Source organism: Lygodium microphyllum, chromosome 8, assembly GCF_053477565.2.
Source record: "Lygodium microphyllum isolate KBCC chromosome 8, Lygodium_microphyllum_v1.1.10, whole genome shotgun sequence".
NCBI lineage: Eukaryota > Viridiplantae > Streptophyta > Polypodiopsida > Schizaeales > Lygodiaceae > Lygodium > Lygodium microphyllum.
In genome coordinates, this window is record NC_141142.1 from 76,932,199 (window position 1) to 76,957,014 (window position 24,816).

General features: G+C 45.3%; 1 protein-coding gene across 1 annotated transcript in view; it reads right to left on the reverse strand.

The window, feature by feature from the left end:
• Window positions 1–1,281: 1,281 nt before the first annotated feature.
• The window catches only part of LOC148032473 (blue-light photoreceptor PHR2-like), an 83,999-nt gene continuing 60,464 nt past the window's right edge, over window positions 1,282–24,816 (reverse strand). The window contains exons 3-4 of the mRNA XM_087683143.1: window positions 1,701–1,790; window positions 1,282–1,615 (exon numbers count right to left, since the gene is read on the reverse strand). Coding sequence (XP_087539269.1) covers window positions 1,534–1,615; window positions 1,701–1,790 — 172 coding nt within the window. The 3' untranslated portion in view covers window positions 1,282–1,533. The remainder of the gene's footprint in view (window positions 1,616–1,700; window positions 1,791–24,816) is intronic.

Genomic DNA, 24,816 nt, shown 5'->3' on the forward strand with positions numbered 1-24,816 from the left:
GTGTTATTGACATAGTTGAGCTTATGCAAGCTCCTATGCTTGAAGTCCATCCATAATTCAACCTTTTGATCTTGCAACTAATCAATGAGCTCTTTTTTGTGCTTGCCCTACCACTTCCTTTGCAATAGCAACCTCACTCTTGAGCATCAAGCAAAAGGTAATAATTGGAGTGTGACAACAAGGCTCTCTAACAAGGAGAATAGTAATGGTTAACCAAGTTCTTCACCCATTTGCTCCAATCATCATTGAAGAGAACATGAGGCACACTCCAAGAGAACATGAGGCACACTCTTTTCTTCAACCAATTACGAGAGAGAGAGAGAGAGAGAGAGAGAGAGAGAGAGAGGCTACACTATCAAAGTGAGGATCTACTTATCATGAGGGAGGTTGTCTTTGTTATTACTTCCAGAGTGGAGTGGTTTGTCTCTCTAGAGTTACTAGCTCAATAATCACATAACAAAGGCTCCATGATATCAAAGGGGCCAGAGACATGAGGAGAGCATTAAGGAGATCGTTCTCCTTCCCCCCTACAAAAGTTGAGGAATGATACAAACACCTATTGGACTTGGATTGGGCTTTTCACCAAGGAGACATTCTTCTTGCAATGGTTGCTACCACCACAAAGTCTTCACTTTTTTAGCAGGAGGGCAGTAAACTTGAGAGGATTTTAATCGGTTGAGGAATGACCTCTTCACCAAAGGAGAAGTCTTCTTACAATGCTTGCTATCACCACAAAGAGTTCACTTTTTTAGTATTATGAGGGTGATGAACTTGAGAGAGAGGATTTTGAAAGGTTGAGCATTACATAATGCTCTCGGCAGAGGATTAGAGTAGTGACTCATCATGACAAGACTTGGTATTTAGGCCCAGACCCTACAACCTGCATGATGCATGGCTTGTGATATTGGGTGTACAACACAAGGCCTCTTCGAAGATAACAGTGGGGCTCTAAGATGTGGATTCATAGAGATTCATTTGTGGAAGCACCTACAGATGTCTGTTACAATGTGAAGGCCTATTACAATGAAAGTGCCTTGTAATAGACTTTTACTTTGTTGTATATTTGTTGTTTTGAAAGTCCCTTATAGGGCTATGATTGTCCTTTGCCTTGGGATACATTTGCCTAGAGGGGTTTACTAGTAGAACTTTCTGTCCTCAAGGAAAAACAAAGATTCAAATTACTCAACTCATTAATGACCTCCTACCTGACAGAACAGATTCCTCCTGTGTGTTTTACTTCACTCATGTATAGACAGCATAATTCATTGTGGAAATGATTCATTGTGGAAATGACTAATCTCACTATAGTTTTAAAAAGCCCTATATGAATAGCACATTGCAATCTGTGATTGAGAGATCCAAGGCCCATCACATGTGAGCTGCGCCAATCTCAAGGTTCAACTCCCATAACATGTGAGGGTTCCAACTTTCATCCCTATTACATGCAAGCCACAGCCAAGGACTTGCTTTTGCAGAAACTATACAAGATTCTAGTATTTCAGTGCATAACAGACCCACACAACCTCTGCTCCATCAAGCAAGTACAGCTGTACTTGATGATGCTGATACCACTTCCGAAACTTGTTTGTTTGCAGCATACTTTTTTGTGATGAACCTGTTCAAATGGCAAAGAGTTAAATCCTCATGCTTTGGACTTCATAATGAGTACTTTTGGGTAATCATACAAGAGCTGGCATTACCTAAAAAAGTCTCGCCAAAGCAGTTCAAAAACCAGCCAGTTCAGACCATTGTCAGTTGAAGTTGTTGCAGATGCAGATGTAGATAACGCACTGCAAGAGAAGAAAGGACTTTGTCTCAGACATGATTTTCTTACACAGAAATCAGAGCACCAGAGTAATGATCTGCTGGAGACACCTGATACGTCTTTGCTTCAAATTAAAAGTCATAAATCAATTGGCAACAAAAACTTAAGACTCAAAAAGAAACTTCCAGAAGCAACAAATAGCCTCAGGCAGCTGCTCAATTTTCTTTTCTGTATCACCTTGGAACTCATGAGCTGAATTAGTTTCAAAGAACCTGTGATTAGAAGGCCAGATTCAACAGTGAAACTTGCTGTTGTGACGAAGAACATCACATAAGCTTCAAGAAAGACAACTATTAATCAAACATGCAGAGCAAAAGAATTGGTCCTCAAGAGAACCTTTTCCGTAGTCAGCGGACTATACTCTTTCTTCCTCCCCGCCATCGCGACGCAACGCTGCCCCCCCCCCCGGTATCGACTGTCCACTGCACCAGATCCCTCTTCCCCCCGCCTGCGCCAGTCCTCTTCCCCCCCGCCCTGCGCCCTCTCGCCAGGCCTCTCCCCTCCCGCCAGGCCTACCCTATGGTCGCCTGCCCTGCGCTCTCCCCCCCCCCCCCAAACCCTCTCACCAGGCCTACCCTGTGGCCCCCGGCCTCTCACCAGGCCTACCCTATGGCTGCCCGTCCTGCGCCCCCCCCCCCGGCGGCCCACACGCCACCCTGGGCCACCTGCGCTCCGCCTTTCCCCCTGGCCGCCCGCTGCCCCCCCCCCCCTCCTCCTTGACCAACCCTTCGCCTGTTTCCTCCCCTCCGCCCATTTCTTGTGGAGGCAATCCTCATGGGCCGAGAGTATCCCAAAGTTTCTGGAGATTGAGGCAAGAGGTCACTCCTTTAGGCAGCAGGTCATTGTGACTGGGCAACCAAGGCAATGCCTGCGATGCCAGGACTTTGGGCATCATGCAACAGATTGTACGCGTTTGGGAGCCAAGGCGGCTCCGCCGACAAGCCCGCAGGTGGATGCTAGGTATGAGTGGCCGTGAAAGACAAAGAGTATCCCAAAGTTCTTGGAGATCGAGGCAAGAGGTCACTCCTTTAAGCAGCAAGTCATTGTAACTGGGCAACCAAGGCAATGTCTGCGATGCCACGACTTTGGGCATTAGGCAGCTGATTGTACGCATTTCGGAGCCAAGGCGGCTTTGCCAACAGGCCCGCAGGTGGACACTAACGGCTTCACACGGGTCCAAAGACGACAAAGAGGATGATGGTAGGGGGGGCCGCAACCAGCTTCTCAGACACAGCCTCGACAGCAAGGAGTAGGAGGGTGAGCGACGCCCCCTCAGCAGTGCACTCCATAGCCCAACCCGGCAAGACCGCAATCCCCCACAGCCACCACCTATGCCACATACTACCCCACCTAAGATGCCACACCCCCCCCCCCCCCCTCTCATGCTCCCCCCACTAACCATGGCCCACAACCCCCTCCCCTTCCAGGGCCACCAAGCCCCCCCCCCCCCCCCCAAACACTCGCCACGTACCTCCGACCATCCCTCGATCCTCTTCCCCCCCACCACCCCCCCTAATCTGCACCCATTTCAGGTGATCCCTCCTAGATCCACCCCCTAGATCCACCCCCCTTCCTCCCACAAGAGGCAATGAGCCACACACTCCCACATCCTCCTCGCACCAGCAGTGTTCCCCCTCCCACACAACCACCAGCTCATCTGCCCCTGTCGCCCATCACACTTTCCCGAGACATGCACAGTTGTTACGATAGGAGTTCTTCCGCAATGGCCCATGGTCTTACCTGAGAGTTGCGGAGCACGGAGAGTTCCCAGTATCTCTAGAGGTGGGGATCTTCGTGGTTCGTAAGTCGAGGAGGAGCAAGGTCCATTTACTAGTACCATCGGATGGACGAAACTACGCTTTTCTCCTTCAGTCCTCTCATTCACGGGATTGGACGATGACACAGATTGAGGAGTTGAAGAGTCAGGTGGCGGACCACATCTCCAATTGGATGGGAGAAGGACTAGCACTATTTGCACAGTAGTGGCCTTGTTGCATGGTGGGCTGGAGCCGAGGTACCACACTTGAGCATGATCTTTCGAGCCCCCCCCACAATGGAGAGCTCCGAGGGATGTGATTGAGTGGCCCCTAGCATAGGTGGCCCGTTTCTACTAATGTACAGAGACATGACTCTCAGCATGGCTAATAGATGCATTGATAGTACCACTTGGAGCATCTATCACCCCTTTGGTTCGGCCAAGGCCCACCATGGGGGACTGGAGTTCGCCGTCCAAGCCTACGGCAAAGCATACTTGCATGCCCCATAGTTTTTCCTCCTCATCAGCAGCCTCCACACCGAGCAGATGCTTGTTCGGTCAGTAGCAGGTTTCCCCATGAGCTTACACCTTGCATCCTCGAATGTGAATAGTCTTCACTATAGTGGGGCACGTGGTTCCAGGAAGTTGATGGTTCGACAAAGCTGCAACCTGCCCTTGCCAGACGGATCAACATCTTACTTCTACAGGAGCATAAACTCACTCCCACCCAAGCCTAGCGGGTAGGGAAGTTACTCCCGAGCAGCTCGCACACCTACTGGGAGCACGCCATAGGTGCCCATGACAGGAGTGAAGGCGTATGCACCTCTATTGGCCCGAGTCTCACCGCTTGTGTACGAGACCACGGGACGATAGTGGCATGGAGGGTTTTATGGATCAGATTGGATATTGGGGACTCATGCCTTGGAGTCCTCAATGTCTATGCCCCTACGGAAGTTAGGGCACACAGCAGGTTCTGGGTGGAGATCACGGATGGACTCCCAGAGGTGGACTCTTGGATTGTTCGAGGAGACATCAACAACTTGGAAGCTTTGGAGAACCAGCAGGGCAGAGACAGAAACTACCATGGCATGGCTGGGGAGGAGTAGGAGGCATGGGAGGTCTTTCTACTGGCAGTAGGAGCACGCGATGCCTGGAGAGACCTTGCCTTCCACAGGAGGGAGAGATCGTTGGACTTCTCTTGAGCACGCGATGCCTGGAGAGACCCTGCCTTCCACAGGAGGGAGAGATCGCTGGACTTCTCTTGGAGGACCAGCAGGACAGAGACAGGAACTACCACAGCATGGCTGGGAAGGAGTAGGAGACGAGGGAGGTCTTTCTACTAGCAGTAGGAGCACACAATGCCTGGAGAGACCCTGCCTTCCACAGGAGGAAGAGATCGCTGGACTTCTCTTGAGGATACAGGCGGCTAGGTGGAGTCCTGCTGAAGCGGTTGGACAGGTTTTATGTGGTAGAGTGGGGAGGCTCTCGTGGAGACCAGATTGGGCAATTGGCAAGCACCACATTGTCCGATCATTGCCCGTTTCTCCTGACACTAGACCCCCCAACATCTTCCCCAGACACACGATCCTGTTGGATCCATGACTCGATCTATAGGAGGGAGGCGGTGACGAGACAGATAGAGCAAGTTTGGACCAATGAGTGGAGCAGGAGGGATCGAATCGCAAAGGACATTGCAGAGGTCCTAGCTGAGTCGAGCAAAATCTACCAAGAGGCAGCCATACAGGCTAGGCAGTAGAGCTAGGAGAAGAAGAGAGCACTCCGGCGGGACCTTGCAGCCACGCAGAGATTATTACAGGAGGCACCAAGGGATCTCACTCTCCACTCACATAAAAGGGCGCACGCGAGCAGCCAATGCTGGCCTAGAGGACAAGCTCTCCGAGTTCTCTTTCCTCTCCGAGTTCTCTTTCCGCACCTCAGCAGCTTTCTGGGCACGAAAGGGAGATGTGATGTGTAGGGAGTTTTTCCAGGTGCACTAGCCTTGCTCCTCAGGAGAGCAAATACGCAGCCTTAGAGATCAGTATGGGAGGACTCGTTCTAGCCCAGATAAGGTGATGGGGATTGCCACCGACTACTACAATCACGTGTTCCGGCAGGAGACAGCCTCAACTAGGAAGTAGCGATGTACACAGCAAGTATGGGATCACATCCTATCCCTCATTTCAGAGGAGATCGAACACTCCCTCCTAGCCCCCTTCACAAAGAAGGAACTAGAGGAGGCTTTCCATACACAGGACACGCAGAAATGCTTGAGAGAGGATGGCCTCTCTAAGGCCTTCTTCACTACCAACTAGAAAGTGGTGAAGAACCCCCTACTGATAGCCTTCCAAGAGATCTTCACTTCAGGATAGATGCCAGGGATTCTTTTGGCAGGCCTTATAAATCTTCTCCCCAAAGGGGGAGACCGGTTGGAGCTTTCCCAGTGGAGACCGATCACATTATTGTCAGTGGCCTATAAGGCACTGGCAAAGATGATTAGTGGGCGACTACGCCCCGTGCTTCCAAACATCATCCATGACACACGGACACGCTTTGTCTAGGATAGAAGCATCTTGAACAATGTATTCACCTTCTTTGAGGCGACAGAGTAGACTCAGCACAGTGGGCATAGACTGGCCATACTACTCTTGGATTTTGAGAAAGCTTATGACAAGGTGGACTGGGACTTCCTAGAGGACACCATGGTGAGGTTGGTTTTCCCTCAGACTTGGATTCGCGGGGTCTCCGCACTTTACAGATCGGCCACCAACAGGGTTCTCATAGGTGGTAGGTGTGCGGAGGAGTTTTGGCTGGAGAGATCGGTACGGCAGGGCTGCCCCCTGGCCCCGTACCTGTTCCTACTCTTTGCACAGGCGATGTCCCATTTCCTCAGGTCACATGTGAGCGGATTATGCGGCCTCCGACTTTCGGTGAGAGAGGAGATTGAGTTGTTAGACTAAGAGTATGCAGATGATACAGCACTCTACATAGAGGACGATGAGCTGATGCTGGAGAGAGTGAGACTAACTCCTGAGGTGTTCTATCTTCTTGCAGCGGGAGCGAAAATAAACTGGCGAAAGTTGGTTGGTTTCCTCAAAGACCCGGACTCTAGCACGGAGTGGGGCATCCACCTGGGATTTAGATGCGTTAGCAGACTGTCCGATACCTAGGGTTCCAGGTGGGACTCGACATCACTCCTGCCCAACAGTTTCTTCTTGTCGTTGATTCTATTCGGAGAAAGCCGACCTACTAGAGCACGGCTCGCCTCTCACTAGCCGGTCGAGCCCTGGTGGTTAACCAAGTCCTCCTAGCGATGGCCTGGTACATCGCCTCGTATTGGTGCTTCTCCTCATCCTGCGTAGTGCAGCTTTGCCGCCTAGTGCGGAACTTCCATTGGTTAGGGTCAGATGGCTCCAAGGATTCCAAGGCCAAGGTAGCGTGGGCGACCATCATACGACATCGGTCAGAGGGAGGGCTTGGGATCATAGACCGAGCGTATCAGAGTATGGCCCTCTTAAGCAAGTTAGTTGTCCGAGGTGTCACACCTGACAGGCAAACCTAGAAGATTTTATTGCAAGAGGGTCTTCAAGATTGTAGACCAAGGCTTGCTGGTGAGTGGAGGCCGTTCCTGAGATGGATCTTTATATCAGCCGAGATTACCCCCCCACATCACATTTCCTACGCAGCTTACTCCACGTGTGGCAGGGCCTCCCCTAGGCTGCCAGGAGGAGATAGACCGTCAGACGGTGATCTGAAACCCCCACGTCAAAGATCGGGAAGGGGCACACATTGGCAAGCGCCTCCACATCCAATGGGCTGGTTGAGAGGCCGGCCCGATGTAGAGGATCGGTTAGGTACGGAGATCGAGACAGATAGTCATTACACGTAGTGAGAGAGACAGAGAGAGTGCGAGAGAGCAAAGTAGAGAGTGAACACGTTTTTTGGTACAATGACGAGTTTACCACTTTAGGTTTTTAGATCGATATCTGTATGAAAGTACAATGTGCTAAGGGTGTCTTCACACCCGTGCACATATAAAAGGCACGATGGCCCTTTATTCCCAACAACCTCCCACATAAAGGCAATGTGTCTTGAGAGGAGAAAAGAATCAACTAAGTCTAGGTATCTACAAAGCTGAAATAAATATATCTATCTGACTCCCATCAACTGTCAGCAAAGCAAACCGCTCTGCTTGAAGACCCTTCATGAGAAGGTTTGCAGGATTATCATCTGTATGCACTTTCACAAGCTCAATGCTCTTGCTGTCAAGTACAAATCTAATGAAGTGGTACTTCACCTATATGTGCTTTGTCTTTGCATGAAAGACTGGATTCCGTGCTAGCATGATAGCACTCTGACTATTACAATGGAGAACAGGTAACTCTGTGATGCCAAGCTCTTCCACCAAACGTGAAAGCCATAAAGCCTCCTTACATGCCTTAGTGGCAGCTACATACTCTACCTCTGTAGTAGACAATGCAACACACTTTTGTAGCCTAGATATCCAAGAGATTGATCCTCCTGTGAAAGTAAACACATACCCAGAAGTGGACTTCTTGCGGTCCACATGACCAGCATAGTCTACATCTGTAAAGCCAACAATAGATGCCTTCTGCTTTCCAAAGCAAATGCACAACTCCTTTGTGCCTTTGGGGTATCTCATAATACCTTTCATTGTATCCCAATGCTTCTTGCCAGGGGTTTCCATGTATCTGCTAACCACTCCCACTGCAAAAGCAATGTCAAGATGTGTAGCAACCATAGCATACATCAAAATGCCAACAGCTGAAGCATATGGTATCTTGGCCATTTCAGCCTTTTCATCATTAGATGTAGGGTTGTCCTCTGCACTGAGTTTCACATATGGAGGCAATGGAACCCCAATTGTTTTCCCCCCCTCCATATTGAAACGCTGCAAAACTTGGAGATATACTCCTACTGAGATAGATAGAGTAAGCCTTTAGATCTATCTCTGAGTATTCGCATGCCAAGAATGTGATTTGCATCACCAAGATCCTTCATGTCAAAGCTGCCATGAAGACTTTGCTTCAATGAATCCAAGGCATGAGTATCCTTGCCAGTAATCAACATGTCATCAACATACAAAACCAAGATAATCAGGTTGCCATCTGCTACTTTCTTGATGTACAAGCAGTGATCCACTTGACTTCTATAAAAGCCTTGAGACACATAGGGATCATTGCTCCCTCTTTAAAAAATTCTTGGCATTTTGTGACAACAAAGGGATCATTGCTCCCTCTTTATCCCTTTGTTGTCACAAAATGCCTGAAAGGCTTTGGACACATATTCCCCACCATTGTCAGAGCGAAGACACTTAAGTGTCTTATCTGTCTTGTTTTCAGCCAATACCAAGAATTTTTTAAACTTATCAAGCACTTCATCCTTACTACAAATAGGGTAAACCCATACTTTCCGTATAGCATCATCGACAAGATGACAAAATATTTCTTTCTCTCTAAAGATAATCCTCGCATTTGACATACATCCAAATGTACTAACTCTAGAGGAGAAGATTTCAAAGAAAGAGACTTTTTGTGAGATGTTTGTGCATGTTTGCCATAAATGCAATGATCACAATGCTTAAAATCAGCATAACGAAGAGAAGGCAAGTAACCCAAATGAGAAAGCACTTTCATTCTTGTTTGACTCATGTGTCCCAACCAGCCATGCCACAAAGAAACACTTGGCTGCTCGGTCACGGCAACAACATGGTTACGCACACTAGATACATGAAGTGGATACAACGTATCACTCTTGCAACCTCTGGCAATAACCCAGATCCCTTACAGATCTTCCATTTTCCATCACCAAAGGTGATATGAAAACCATCATCATCTAGCTGCCCTGTGATGATCAAGCTCTTCTTGAGCTGAGATACATACCGTACATGCTGAAGTGTAAAGACAGAGCCATGCTGAAACTGTAACTGCACACTGTCAATACCTGCAATCTCACATGCATAGTTGTCCCCAAGATGGACAACACCATGTCAACCCCCTTTATAGGCGGAAAACCACTCACGATGAGGGGTGACACGAAAGGAAGCACGTGAATCAAGAATCCAGATATGCATGTCATCATCTATATCTGCAAATAGAGCATGTGCACCAAAATGTGAAGAGACAAAGAGTACATCACTCCCACTGTTACTGTCATGAGTGACTACATTCACCTCTTCAATTTTTACACTGCTCTTCTTAGGCTGACTTTCCTTCTTCTCTTCCTTGCAATTATCTGTCTTCTTACCTTTTCCTTTTTTTTGTTCCATTTGTAGCAGTCACATTTAAAGTGACCCTTCTTGCCACAATGATGGCATTCAACATCTTTGCCACGTGATTTACTGCGTCCCTTGCCATCATATTTGCCCTTTTGTTGTGATTTGCCCCTAGTATGCAAAGCACTGGAAGACTTACTGGATGCATTGTTCTGTCGATTCATCTCTTCCATAAGTAGAGCACTCTCTACATCAACATACAAAAGGATCACATTAGAATTGCTCATAGCAGTCCTGAATGTATCCCAATTCTCCGATAGAGTGCAAAGCAAGAAAGTAGCCTTAAATTCCTCATCAATCATGAACTTCAAGGCAACCAGCTGGCTGAAAATGGAGTTAAACTCACTCAAGTGATCCATAAGCTTTTTCAGCCAATACACTTTGCTTGCAGCACTCTTCTGGGCATACAGTTCTTCCAATCTAGTCCATATAGCATATGCAGAATCCAAGCCTTCAATGTTGAAGAGCAGGGCATCAGAAATCGATAGCTCTATGGTTGAGCGTGCAAGCTCATTCAACTCATCCCAATCGTCCTGATCCATGTCCACAGGCTTTGCCCCTTTAATTTTGATCGGCTTTGCCTGCTTCTTTTGTAACAGGATATTGTAGCACTGTTTTTGCCACACTGCAAAGCTATGTGCGCCTTCAAGCTTCTTTATATGCATCAAATTACTGCTGTCATTGCTGCCAGCCATGGTTTTCAGCCCAAATGTGACCAAAAAACCAGCAAATGCAGGCCCAAACTATCACCCAAGTGACCAAGGTACAAATAACTACCAATCAGCAATAAATGACCACACAGAAGTACAGATTTCAGATCTGTAATTAAGTTTTCAAAAGCATCAAACCAAGTGCTACAGCATTATCCAACTGATTACAGCTGTTCCAAAGGGCATGTGCATCACATTACATGAGAAATCCCAAAATTTCAGCTGCAATTTCTGTTGTACATGTACCCACAGGCATAAAATTTGACAAAACGGTCAAAAGCCCCAAAATTTTGTGCTCAAAGCGTCAAACACACATCTACATTTCCTCTGTCATGCATACGACTATCCAATTTTGCCAAAATAAAGCAATTTCAGCAAAACCCCCAAATTTTACCAAGTGTTGATGTCCAAATCGTGCGGAATTCAACTTGCATGTACATAAAATGACCAAATGCTGCACAAATTTTGCCCCTCGCAAAAGCCCCAAATTGCACGGGGTCAAATGTGTCTCAATGTCAAGAAATTAGGTCAATTTCAGCCCAATTTGTGCATGTACATGAAAAGCCCCAAATGTCGAGGACAAAATGTCACAAATTCCTGCAATTTCTAAGACAAATATCATTGTTGCATCTTGCTCGCACCAAATCTGGACAAATCCCCAAATTTTCCTAGTCATGCATGCACTAATTTCAGTGAAATTGAAAGAATTTCACTAAAATGTGAAAAGCCCCAAAATTCCCGGGCAAATGTGCACCGACTTTGCAATTTCTAAGTCAGATTGTCCAATTCTGTGTTGAGATCCCCAAATTAGAGAAAAACCCCAAATTTCTGAGTCGATTTTGCTCAGATCAGAGATTTCGTGCTTACGCATGCGAAACCCTGTCAGTGGGTGAAAGAAATTTCAAAAAAGATTGAGTTTTTTGGAAAAATTCTGACGGGTCTGTTGACCCGTCAGTCGTGCACTATAACACCCGCCTATTCGCCGTTACACGCTGGTTGCCCCGCTGGACACGGCGCCTGTCGCAGGTCCCTCACGCCCTGTCAGCTGATCGTCCTGCAATCGCCCCATCACGTGCAGCTGTCGCCTGTCCCATGCAGTTGTCGCTCACTTGGTCACGCGACTGACCTGTCCAACTCGTCGCCTGTTCACCCAGCCCATCAACTGCCCGTTGCTCCTATCGACTGCCTCTCAACTGCTACTCGTCGAACTCCTACAGCACCTCGGCTGTCTCTTGCCAGCTCTGATCCCAATTTGTAGAGAATTGGTAAGGCATGGAGATCGAGACAGACAGTCATTACGCACAGTGAGAGAGACAAAGAGAGTGTAAGAGAGCAGAGTAGAGAGTGAATACATTTTTCGGTACAATGAGGAGTGTATAGATATATGTATGAAGGTACAATGTGCTAAGGGTGTGTTCACACCCATGCACATATAAAAGGCACGATGGCCCTTTATTACCAACAACCGGCTCGTACCATTAGGACATGGTGGCAGGTGTACAGGATGGCAGATGAGGAGGTGCTGCAATGAGTATCAGGCTGCCAACAAAGAAGAGGAGTGTAGTTGAGGAGAAGGAAGATAGACGCACCAATACCTTTGGAGTGGCTTGCTCCCCCAATACGAGAGCCGCTAGAGCTCGGGGAGGTATGGACCGCTAGGTTTTCACCAGCAGGCATCCCCCTACAGGTGGCAAGTAGAGTGAGCGACGCCTCGCAGGGGACTTTCTTCATCGTTCAGGAGGGGGGGGGGTCTCGCCCTTAACAAAGGGCAGCGAGGGGATAGCTGCCCTTTCGTAGAGGAGGATTCGTGTGGTGGGCCTTCAAGGAAAGACATGCCAACTGGACCCCTATGTTTTCTAGAATGAGCTCAAGGAGTGGCGCCTTTGGATCTGGGAGGACAGACCACTTGATGAGCTGGAGTGGAATCCAAGAGAGTGGCTATGGCTGGCCACTACAATCGCCAAGAAGCCACCGAGGTTCCTGGAGTATACTGCCAGGATTGGCAGACACGTACTAGTGCAGAAGGATATGGATTGGGCACTGTCACGTAGCAGGCACTAGGCGGAGCACAACATCACAGAGTTGTTCCGACGGACCTTCTAGCACCGCCTATGGGATAGCTGGAGGCCGAGGAGGGTATCGTATTTATTATGGCTCGTGGCACATGGAAGCTTGGTGATGGGAAGTTGGCTTTCCCAAATACAGGAGGGAGGTTGTACGCGCTACACACAGCAGTCTCTAAAACCCCAAAGCACTGCCTTTGGTCATGTGAGGAGACGCAGCTCGTGTGGAGAGGAGCATGCCGCATCCTTTGCCATATAGCACCCAGCCTTGGATGTATCTCATGGGGAGCTTTCTACTGGCAGGCAATCAACCAAGGCCGTCACCTTTTGTATGAGACCGGGATACAAGACACCATATTCATCATCGAGGCAAGGTCATGCACAGTGGTCGATTTGGAGGCTCTACCCATCCGCCAGGTACTGGAGCCCACAACAAACCGCTTTGAGATATGGGAGATCATAGGGAGTCTTACTAGATGGCATAACTGGAAGGGGCGGTGTCAGCAAGCTTTCGGTGGAGAGAGATTTTCAGTACAAGCAATCTTAGCAAAGCTCTGGACCTCCATCATCCACTCCCTCCGCGGCCAATGGGATCAGGTGCAAGGCGAGTCCAGGACTCGTCAAGAGCTCCGTTGTCGTTTCATGCGTACTTGGGGGGCCACGACCTGTTTTTCGTGATGCATGCAGGCAGCCCTAAATGGCGATACATCCCCCCTCCATGGCTTCTTGCCCCCATCCCCCCCAGACCGCCTTGAGAGGCTTGTATACATGATGTATTTGTGACTTTGCATTAGCTTCAGCTAGTCTGTTGAGCATGAGCACTCTGTTGTAATTAGTTTTTTTAAAGTAATATAATCAGCCACATTTTACTTGCAAAAAAAAACATGCAGTGCAAAAAAACACTGATGCACGAGCACATACAAGTGCATGTGCACAACTGTTTGTGATAAGCATACATGTGCAAAAGTACACAGACGCACATACACATGCACATGCACAATTGTTTGTGATAAAGCACATTAGTTTGCAAGAAAGTCTAAATGGGATGAAGACCACCACAAAATACAAAATTAAAGATTATAAAACCATGTTCACTTTAGAGGAGAAGGATTAAAGGTACATCGTAATGCTCAGCGATTTGAACAGGGGGGGCATGGTGTAATAGCATTTTGAGCTTTAACAAATCCAGCACCAATCATACACATTCCGTGAAGAATGTCATAAGGTGGTTGAGATGGGCATGCATTAGTATAACTACATCGGTCAACTGAACTATTTGTTTCTATCATTCTTCCAAATCCAATGAGGAACTTATCTTCCTTCATCGAAAGTCAAAGCTGCAACAGTTTCTCCACATTGTAATCATGTGAAAATCTATTAGCTTCTTAACTTTCTACTATGAAGCTTTTTTTTTTAACTCTTTCCCATAAATTTTTGGCACTTCAAACTGAGAAATAATTTAGGGAAGTTGACTCCTTTTGAGGCTGAACCTCTATTTGTTTCTAATCTTTTTTGTGCCATGTTGCTGCACAATATGTACTATCTGCTTGCATGCACAGGATGCATTGGAAAAGGAGGTCAAAATGTGATTGTATATGAAAGATCTTGACACTTTCAAGCTCAATATGCAAGAAAACCGGCAAAGGCATATGTAATCCCAAAGTACACAAAACCTAATGTCTCTATCCAACCTACAGTATCCTGCCAAGGGGTGCTACCATCAAATGAATAGCAGCAAAAAATGCACAGATTTGCTTCTCTCCAGTGCACCTAGTTCTGCAAAATCTTGTGCTAGCCTGGCCTTGCCAATAGAAGTTTAACACTGGCATAAACACAATATAAACTATAGCTGTCCCAAATTCCCTCTCAAAGTGTGCTACAGCATCTGCTTCAACATAGGGAGGCTGAAGTGTCTCAGCAGGTGTCTCCTATGGGTGGGCAATAATGGGCTAATTGACCAAAGATGAGGACGGTGTGTGTTAAGCTCCCTAAAACTTCCTTTCAAATTATCACATTTTCCTAGCAAAATAAATCAACCCCAAAAAGCAACTTTGCATTTTAGATGACACCAGACATTTCAGTAGGACAAATGGTTCAAAATGTTCCACAAAAGGGGACAATGTGCAGTCCCACTTTTATCCCTTCATCTTCAACTTATGTGCCAGCTCTCCATAATCTCGTTCAACATGTGCTTGTTGCTAATTTTACTACTATAAACCCTCAATAGGTTGCTAAAATTGACCAAAATTGGGTGCACTTTGCTGAAACAATGGCAACAAACTGTCAAACATATCCATAGGCCCCACATTGGCCTGGATTATGCAATCCATGAAGGGCTGACCAGCATGTTTAGCGAATATTACATCCCTACTAACAAAAATCTTGTTTCTAGAGGGTTGTTACAAGCAATACCCTTTACTTTCTACAGTCCAACAACCAAAGACACAAATGTGTGACACCACTGGTTTCTAGCCATTCCAAGGCTCGTAAGGTGTACAAGCAACTAATGCTTTAGTGGGGCTGCAATTCAGCACATATTCACACATAATAGCATCAAGCTGAAACTTTGGGGACAGATTTTTGTGTGAAAGCATATAACTTGCCATCTCCATCAAAGTCTGATTCTTTCTTTCGGCCACAACGTTTTGTTGAGGTGCATAAGGTGTAATATGAATCATGATGATGTTTAATGCTGGTTTCAGCCAAAAAAGAGTTAAAACTCTCATGGCACGTATTCCCCCATTCAACGTATACGGAGTGTAATTCACTTGCATCTACTACCATTTTCAACAAAGACCAAGAAGGTTTTAAAGCATACAAACACTTCTAATTTGTGCCTCAAAGCATATGCCCGATAATGACAGATTATGTCATCAATGAAGATAACAAAACACAAGTACTCTTTGATCAATTTGGCCCCCTTTTCCTGCAATAATTGAATCTCTTTTTCTTAGCACACTAATCCTTGGTGCTTGAAGAGTTTGTAGAAGAGGCTGATCTGCCTTTGCCCTTTGACTTTGATGGCTGCCATGACTTTCATTTGTTCCTATGGCTGGCTACAAATGCTTGATTTTCCATAGTTATGTTAGTGCAATTCACCTATGATTGCTCTTCTTGCCATAACAATGATACCAACGCATCAGATGTCTATGCATCAACATCTCCTTTTACAAGCAAGCAAAGTACAGTGACAAAACTAGGATAAGACTCACGTAGGCCAACCAAGACTAGAAACAAGAGAAGCATCAGAAATAATCTCATCAACATTTGCAAGCTACTCCATTATATAATTTACATGTGTAATGTGTGCATCCACCAAATCACCCTCAATCATAAGCTCCATCTCAAGTTGGCTGCACAAACAGGCTACACGAGCTTTTTTGCGCACCTAATACAGCAAGGCAAGTTTATCCCAAGCATGCTTAGCTACTATGCGTGAACGAATGTGTGGAATAGCATGTCTTTTGCATGACAATGCAATCAAAGCATGTGCCTTGGCATCTCTTTCTTCCCATGTCAACTAAGCAACGGTGGGAGGTGCAACAGAGACTAGAGAAATTGTGAGAATGGAAGAATAGGATGAACCTACAGCATTCTATACAACACGGCCTGCAAGCCTAACCTTTGAACTAAATACTTAACCCCAAAATTGTTTGGCGACCAAAACATACTTCATCATATATGGCCACATCGGATAATTTGTGACATCCAAGTTGTCAACATCCCTAAACATGTTTGACAAGCCATTTTTGCTTGCCATTGCTTCCTGCATAAAACTGAATTTTCACGACAATAGCTACCAAGACATATACCTGTAGGTGTAGCAATATGAAATAGCAAGGAAATTTTCCAAAAAATTTACAATTTTACGAACACAATAGATGATGTCAAAGAAAAATTTGCAGCTGTGAGGAGGCTCCAACGTCCCCAAATGTCAATGCAGAAAGATGAAATTAGCCTCAATGTCAAGGATTTGGACAAATTTCACAAGACCCCAAATTTATTTGATGAAATTTTGGTCAAATTCGCGCTCGAATGTAAAAAGCCCCAAGTTTTTTTTATGTAAAATAGGGCAATTTTGTGCACGTAACACAAAATCCTCAAAAATTTGGTGAAATTTGGGGGTTTTGGACAAAAGGCCCCAATTTTTTTGAAGAAATTGAGTGGAAATTTATGTATGTGGCAAAAATCTCCAAATTTTGTATCTATGGAGAGGCTACATGCAAACAAGTGTTTGTGGGAGTCAGGCTGATTAAGGATTAATGTTTAATAATGTTTTCACTTAAAAGTGGACTGTCAAGCTAAATTCATCTAACAAAAAAGCACATGCTAGTCGGGTGGAGAAACTGGGTCAAAAATCTGTGCATGGTGATGACCAGACAAGTCGCTACAAGCTAGGAAAGTTTGTGCAGGTTGTCTGCTGCAACTATGAGCTGTTGCAAGCTGCATACCAGCAGCTGTGTGCAGGATGCAATCTTAGAAAACTTGCATTGCAGGGTAGACTCCAAAGGAAGGAAGATCTCGAGCACAGCGTGCAGGCAGGTTCCCTACATGGACAGGCTGCAATTGACGCACAGAAGGCAGCAGTACACGAGGAGCACAAGGACAAGATACGCAGTCCTTCAAATCTGGAGCACCAGTGGCCGAGTTCAAGACTCAAGGGTGAATGAGGTGGCAGGCCCCACTGCCCAGATCTATTCTCCGCATTGGAGTGTGGATATAACTAGAGTATTAAATAGTCATAGCTTAGTGTAGGGTTCCTTCAACTGTATATGTGAGCATACCGTCTCTAACCCTCCCAATGTTGTAAACCCTGGTCTCTCCTCCATGTTGTAAACCCCCGCCTCTCCTACCTCTCATAGAGAAAGTGAGCCCTATAAATAAGACACCCAAATATGTATGACAATCAACATACTCCACCTCCTACTATCCATAGGTAAAGCTGGATGTTGATCTCCTAACCCACTCTGATGTGGTGTTAAACACCATAACCTTGGTTTTACTATAGTTAATAGACTCATCTATTCTAGTCATAAGAGTATAGTACATGGAGATGTCTCTGTAGCCCTTGTGGAGAGTCAGCTATCTACATGATATCATTTTCATATAGCAAGAGAGGTATCCAAGTCCAATTACCAGCCAGTGGAGCTCCTCTATCTCCTCTTCTGGAGATATAGTTGGAGATCTCATCAATTTATAGTCCACAAAGCGTCAGTGAGAGAGGATGTCCCTGCTTTACCCCAATGGGAGTGAACATGAGCTAAGAGACCCTTAGGTGTCCTCGCTCTATCAACCACTTTCTCATATAATGTTTGAATACTCTAGGTGACCTCTCTAGGTATTCCCCTGCATCCATTTGGCCCTCAGCATTGTATCAAAAGCTTTTCAAAACTCCAAAAAGCAACAATAGATCCGTGTCCCATGGGCCCTATCCCCCTCCATAATGGCAATCAATGTGAAGACATGGTCCAGTGTCAAATAGGCTTTCTTGAAACCAATTTGCCCCTATGCCTTGAGACCCACTCTCTATGCCCATCGGCTCAACCCCTCCTCAAGGATGGAGGCGTATATTTTGGCCAATCTTTGCCCAACCATGATCATTGTTGGGTAGAGTGGGATCGCCTGACTTGAGAATAGGTACAATGGTATTAGTACTCCAACTCTTTGGGAAGCCCTCACACATGGCTATATTAAACATGTATGCCATAAGCTTTGCCACCACATCTCTAGCATATATCACATGCTCGGCTACCTAGCTATCATGATCTTGTGCCTTACCTATGCATAGTTTGTCAACGGCCTCCCCATGCTCTCTCTATTGTGTACATATTTCCCCCACCTATCATAGGATGTGATGAACATGACTCCAGAATGGTTGGTACAAATCTCTCTCCAACTCAATGACAAAAGCTCTCTCCTGCTCTATGATGTGTTTGAAGAGCAACTTTGCATGTCTATGGGTAGTAGATCCTAGCGAGACATGCTCTAGTCTTACAACACTCATCATCATGCCAGTTGTTCCAAGATATCAACCTAGAGGAAGCAAGTTGTGTGGGTTGTGAGTGGGAGAAAGTTATATCTATTTTTGTTGCATGTAAAGCCTCACTCAAATGTTGTAGTGACGGGCCCGTGAGAGTATCGAGCCTCGCAAGGATTGTTAGTAGTAGAGAGAGACACACACACACAAACACAGAGAGAGAGAGAGAGAGAGAGAGAGAGAGTCGTGTAGCAAAGAGAGTGAGCACGACTTTTTGGTTACAATGACGAGTGTACCACTTTAGGTTTTTAGATAGATATATATATGAAAGTACAAGTGCTAAGGGTGTGTTCACACCCGAGCACATTTAAAAGGCACAAGGGCCTTTATTCTCAATAATCTCCCACCTAAAGGCAATGTGCCTTAAGAGAAGAAAAGAATCAGCTAAGTCTAGGTATGTACAAAGCTGAAATACATATATCTATCCAACTCCCATCATGTGTCAACAATGAGCAAACCGCTCTGCTAGAAGACCCTTCATGAGAAGGTCTGCAAGATTATCATTTGTATGTACTTTGACAAGCTCAATGCTCTTGTTGTCAAGTACATCTCTACCGAAGTGGTACTTCACTTGTATGTGCTTCGTCTTCGCATGAAAGACGCGATTCCATGCTAGCATGATAGCACTCTGACTATCACAATGGAGAACAAGTAACTCTGTAATGCCAAGCTCTCCCACCAGACATGAAAGCCATAAAGCCTCCTTGCATGCCTCAATGGCGGCCACATACTCTGCCTCTGTAGTAGACAATGCAACACACTTTTGTAGCTTGGAGATCCAAGAGGCTGCTCCTCCTATGAAAGTAAACACATATCCAGAAGTGGACTTTCTGCAATCCGCATGACCAGTATAGTCTGCATCTGTAGAGCCAACGACAGATGCCTTCTGCTTTCCAAAGCAGATGCACAACTCCTTTGTGCCTTTGAGGTATCTCATAATACCTTTCACTGCTTCCCAATGCTTTTTACCAGGGTTTGCCATGTATCTGCTAACCACTCGCACTGCAAAGGCAAAGTCAAGACGTGTAGCAACCATAGCATACATCAAGCTGTCAACAGTTGAAGCATATGGTATCTTAGCCATTTCAGCCTTCTCATCATCAGATGTAGGGCTGTCCTTTGCACCGAGTTTCACATATGAAAGCAATGGAACCCCAATTGTTTTCCCCCCCTCCATATTGAAACGCTGCAAAACCTTGGAGATATACTCCTACTGAGATAGATAGAGCAATCTTTTCGACCTCTCTCTGAGTATTCGCATGCCAAGAATGTGATTTGCATCACCAAGATCCTTCATGTCAAAGCTGCCATGAAGACTTTGCTTCAGTGAGTCCAAGGCATGAGTATCCCTAACAGTAATCGGCAGGTCATCAACATACAGAACCAAGATAATCAAGTTGCCATCTGCTGCCTTCTTGGTGTACAAGCAATGATCCATTTGGCTTCTATGGAAACCTTGAGATTGCATAAATGTATCAAACTTATGATACCATTCTCTTGGCACTTGTTTCAGCCCATATAGACTCCTTTTGAGTTCACATACCATCTTCTCTTTCCCTTTTTTCACAAACCCTTCAAGCTGCTGCATATATATGTCTTCATGCAGATCACCATGTAAGAATGCAATCTTTACATCCATCTGTGTGAGCTCCATATCTTCAACTACAACCAAGCCCAAAACGGTTCTCAATGTAGTCATTTTCACTACAGGAGAGAAGATCTCTTCAAAGTCAATTCCATGTTCCTGCTTGTACGCCTTCGTAACCAATCTTGCTTTGTACTTTGGTAAGGAACTAAAAGTGACCTTCATCTTATAAACCCATTTGCATGGAAGTGTTTTTTGTCCTTTGGGCAACTGCACCAAGTCCCAAGTGTCATTTTTCTCAAGAGATTCCATTTCTGACAACATGGCTTTATACCATTTCTTGCTATCCTGTCTGTCCATTGCTTCCTTGAAGCAAGACATTTCACCGCAGTCTATCAACATGACATAATCAACCACATTGTTTGCACTAGGAATGAATCTATCGGGTTGTTTAGTAGCCCTAGATGATCTCCTAACCCAATGGTCATTGTTTGCTGGCTGTTGAGCATTTTCAGATTGCTATCCTCGCATTTCAGCCTGCAAATCAACATTAACAGCTTGTTGTTCTGGTTGTTCGTGCACATGTAGTAGATCATTATCATGGGCAATAGCTAGTTGATCATTTTCAGTATTATTTTCTGCATTTACAAGTTCATTTACAGCAGGTATTTGCTGATGTACAGTGGGCACATTTTGCTGTCCAAAAGGTATTTCCTCCCGGAATACAACCCTATGGACCTCCTCAGTCTTTTCGGGCTGTTTATACATGCGATCTTCCTGAAATATAACATCATTATTCCGTACTACTTTCCTTTTATTGGAATCCCATAATCTATACCCCATTTCACCCTCATCAACATATCCTAGGAAAATGCATTTACATGACTTTGGCTCAAGTTTGCTGGATTTTTCTTTACGAATGTGCACAAAAGCCTCGCAGCCAAACACTTTCAGGTGAGCATATGAAGGTGGCTTGTCCGAACACGCTTCTTAGGGAACTCTCCCCCCCCCCCCCCCCCCAAAAAAGACCTGCTTGGTGACCGATTAATCAATTGTACGGCTGTCATAACAGCCTCTACCCAAAAACCATGGGGTAATGCAACATGAGACAACATTATACGAACCTTATCCTGTATAGTCCAATCCATACGCTCTGCAACTTCATTTTGGGGTAGATTATGAGGGGCAGAGAGCTCCCTCTTTATCCTTTGCTGTCACAAAATGCCTGAAAGGCCTTGGACACATATTCCCTACCATTGTCAAAGCGAAGACACTTAAGTGTCTTATCATGCCAATAATTTTTTTAAACTTGTTAAGCACTTCATCCTTGCTACGAATAGGATAAACCCATACCTTCCATGTATCATCATCGACAAAGGTGACAAAGTATTTCTTTCCCCCTAAAGATAACCCTAGCATCTGATATACACCTGAATGTACTAACTCTAGAGGAGAAGATTTCAATGAAAGAGACTTTTTATGAGACGTCTGTGCATGTTTACCAAAACACAATGATCACAATGCTCAAAATCAGCATAATAAAGACAAGGCAAGTAACCCAAATGAGAAAGCACTTTCATTCATATTTGACTTGTATCCCAATCGGCCATGCCACAAAGAAACACTTGGCTACTTGGTAACGGCAACAACATGGACACTCGCACTAGATACATGGAGAGGATACAAGGTTTCACTTTTACGACCTCTAGCAATCACTCTAGATTCCTTACAAATCTTCAATTTCCTATCACCAAAGCTGGTATAAAATCCATCATCATCTAGCTGCCCTATGCTAAATCAGGCTCTTCTTGAGCTGAGGTACATGCTGTACATGCTGAAGTGTGAAGACAGAGCCATGCTGAAACTACAACTGCGCACTGTCAATACCTGCAATGTCACATGCATAGTTGTCCCCAAGATGGATAACACCATGTCGACCCCTGTATAGGCAAAGAACCACTCACGATGAGGGATGACATGAAAGGAAGGACCTGAATCGAGAATCCAGGTATGCATGTCATCATCTGTATCTGCAAGTAAAGCATGTGCACCAAATGGTGAAGAGACAAAGAGTACGTCATTCCCACTGTCACTGTTATGAGTGACTACATTCACCTCTTCAATTTTGACATTGCTCTTCTTAGGTTGACCCTCTTCCTTCTCTTCCTTGCTATCATCTGTCTTCTTGCCCTTTCTTTTCTCTTTCTTCCATTTGTAGCAGTCACATTTTAAGTGACTCTTCTTGCCACAATGATGGCATTCAACATCTTTGCCACGTGATTTGTTGCATCCCTTGCTATCAGATTTTCCTTTTGGCTGTGATCTGCCCCTAGTATGCAAAGCACTGGAAAACTTACTGGATACATTGTTCTGCTGATTCATTTCTTACATGAGTAGAGCACTCTCTACATCAGTATACAAAAGAATCGCATTAGAATTGCTCATAGCAGTCTTAAATGTATCCCAACTCTCTGGAAGAGTGCTTAAATTCTTCATCAATCAAGAACTTCAAGGCAACTAGCTGGCTGAAAATGGAGTTCAACTCACTCAAGTGAGTAGACATTCCTGTACCCTCTTTCATACGCAAATCCATAAGCTTTTTCAGCCAATACACTTTGCTTGCCGCACTCTTCTGTACATACAGTTCTTCCAGTCAAGTCCAAATAGCATATGCAGAATCCAAACCTTCAATGTTAAACAACAAGGCATCAGAAATCGATAGCTCAATGGTTGAGCGTGCAAGCTCATTTAACTCATCCCAATCGTCCTGTTCCATATCGGCGGGTTTTGCCCCTTTTGTCTTAATTGGCTTTGCCTGCTTCTTTTGCAACACGATATTGTAGCACTGGTTTTGCCAAACTGCAAAGTTATGTGCTCCTTCAAGCTTCTTTATGTGCATGAGATTACTGCTGTCACTGCTGCCAGCCATGATTTTCAGCCCAAATGTGACCAAAAAATTCAGCAAATGCAAGTCCAAACTGTCACACAAGTGACCAAGGTACAAACAAGTACCAACCAGCAATAAATGACCACGTAGAAGCAGCAATTTCAGATTTGTAATTAAATTTTCAGAAGCACCAAATCATGTGCTACAGCATTCTACAACTGATTACAGCTGTTCCAAGGGCAAATGCATTACATTACATGAGAAGTCCCAAATGTTAGCTGCAATTTCTGTTGTACATGTACCCACGGGCATAAAATTTGACACGCACGGTCAAAAACCCCAAAATTTTTTGTGCTCAAAGCATTAACCATATATCTGAACTGTCTCTGTCATGCATAAAATAGGCCAATTTTGCCAAAATAGAGCAATTTCAGCAAAACCCCCAAATTTCAATGACCAATCTGTCCCAATTGCATTAATACATGTTTCCAAAAGCATAAAACAAGAAAAATTAGCAAAATTTCACAAAATTTTGCAAAAGCCCCAATTCTCTCGAGTCCAAATGTGCACCAATGTCAGCCAATCTGACTCAACTGAACAGAATTTCACCAATACGATAAAAGCCCCAAATTCTATGGGTCCAATGTTAAGAAATTTTACTCAAATGAGAAAAATTTCAATAATTTTGGGGAAATCCCCAATTCAAATGCATAGAATGTCTGCAATTTCTGACGCAAATGCCTCAATTTTGCATGAACAATACTCGGTCTGGAGAAGCCCCAAATTTCTAGGCCAAGATTGCACAAATCTAACCTTTTGTGCTTGCGTGCGCAAACCATGGTTAGAGGGAGGAGTTTGAGAAAATATTTTTTTTTAAATCTTTGGATGACGGGTCCGTTGACCCGTCAGGACTGTCCTCGCCCCACTCATCTCATCCGTCGCGCACCCCACTGAAGTCGCCCGCTGGTCGCCATCTGACGCCTGGCTACCATCTCCCATCCACTGTTTGTCAGTCGCCACGCTGCCACGCTGCTCCCTACTCGACTGGTTATCGCCCTGCACGACTGATTATCCCCCTGCGCATCAGGCCATTGCCTCCTCGCCCAGCCTATCGCACCATTGCCACATACGTATTGGTCACTTGATTACTAGTCTTCAGCACAACCTGTGCTGAACGAGCCTTGTGGCTTGAACAGCTTGTGCCGTGGTCTCAGGAAGCTCGCGAAATCTGTGCTCTGATACCAGTTTGTAGTGACGGGCCCGTGAGAGGATCGAGACTTGCAAGGATTGTTAGCAGTAGAGAGAGAGAGAGAGAGAGAGAGAGAGAGAGAGAGAGAGAGTGGAGTAGCAAAGAGAGTGAGCACGATTTTGGGTACAATGACGAGTGTACCACTTTAGGTTTTTAGATAGATATTAAATGAAAGTACAAGTGCTAAGGGTGTATACACACCCTAGCACATTTAAAAGGCACGAGGGCCTTTATTCCCAACAAATGTTGTGTAAGCTCAAACAGTGGAGTGTGCATATCAACATCATATAATCTAAAGATCTATCATATGTACATGTCTACTATTTCTCTAGAAAATAGTATCTCATATATCTAGGGACTGTATGGGAAGCATTACCCTCAATGTGCCCCAAGAATCCTAAAGGATGGGAGG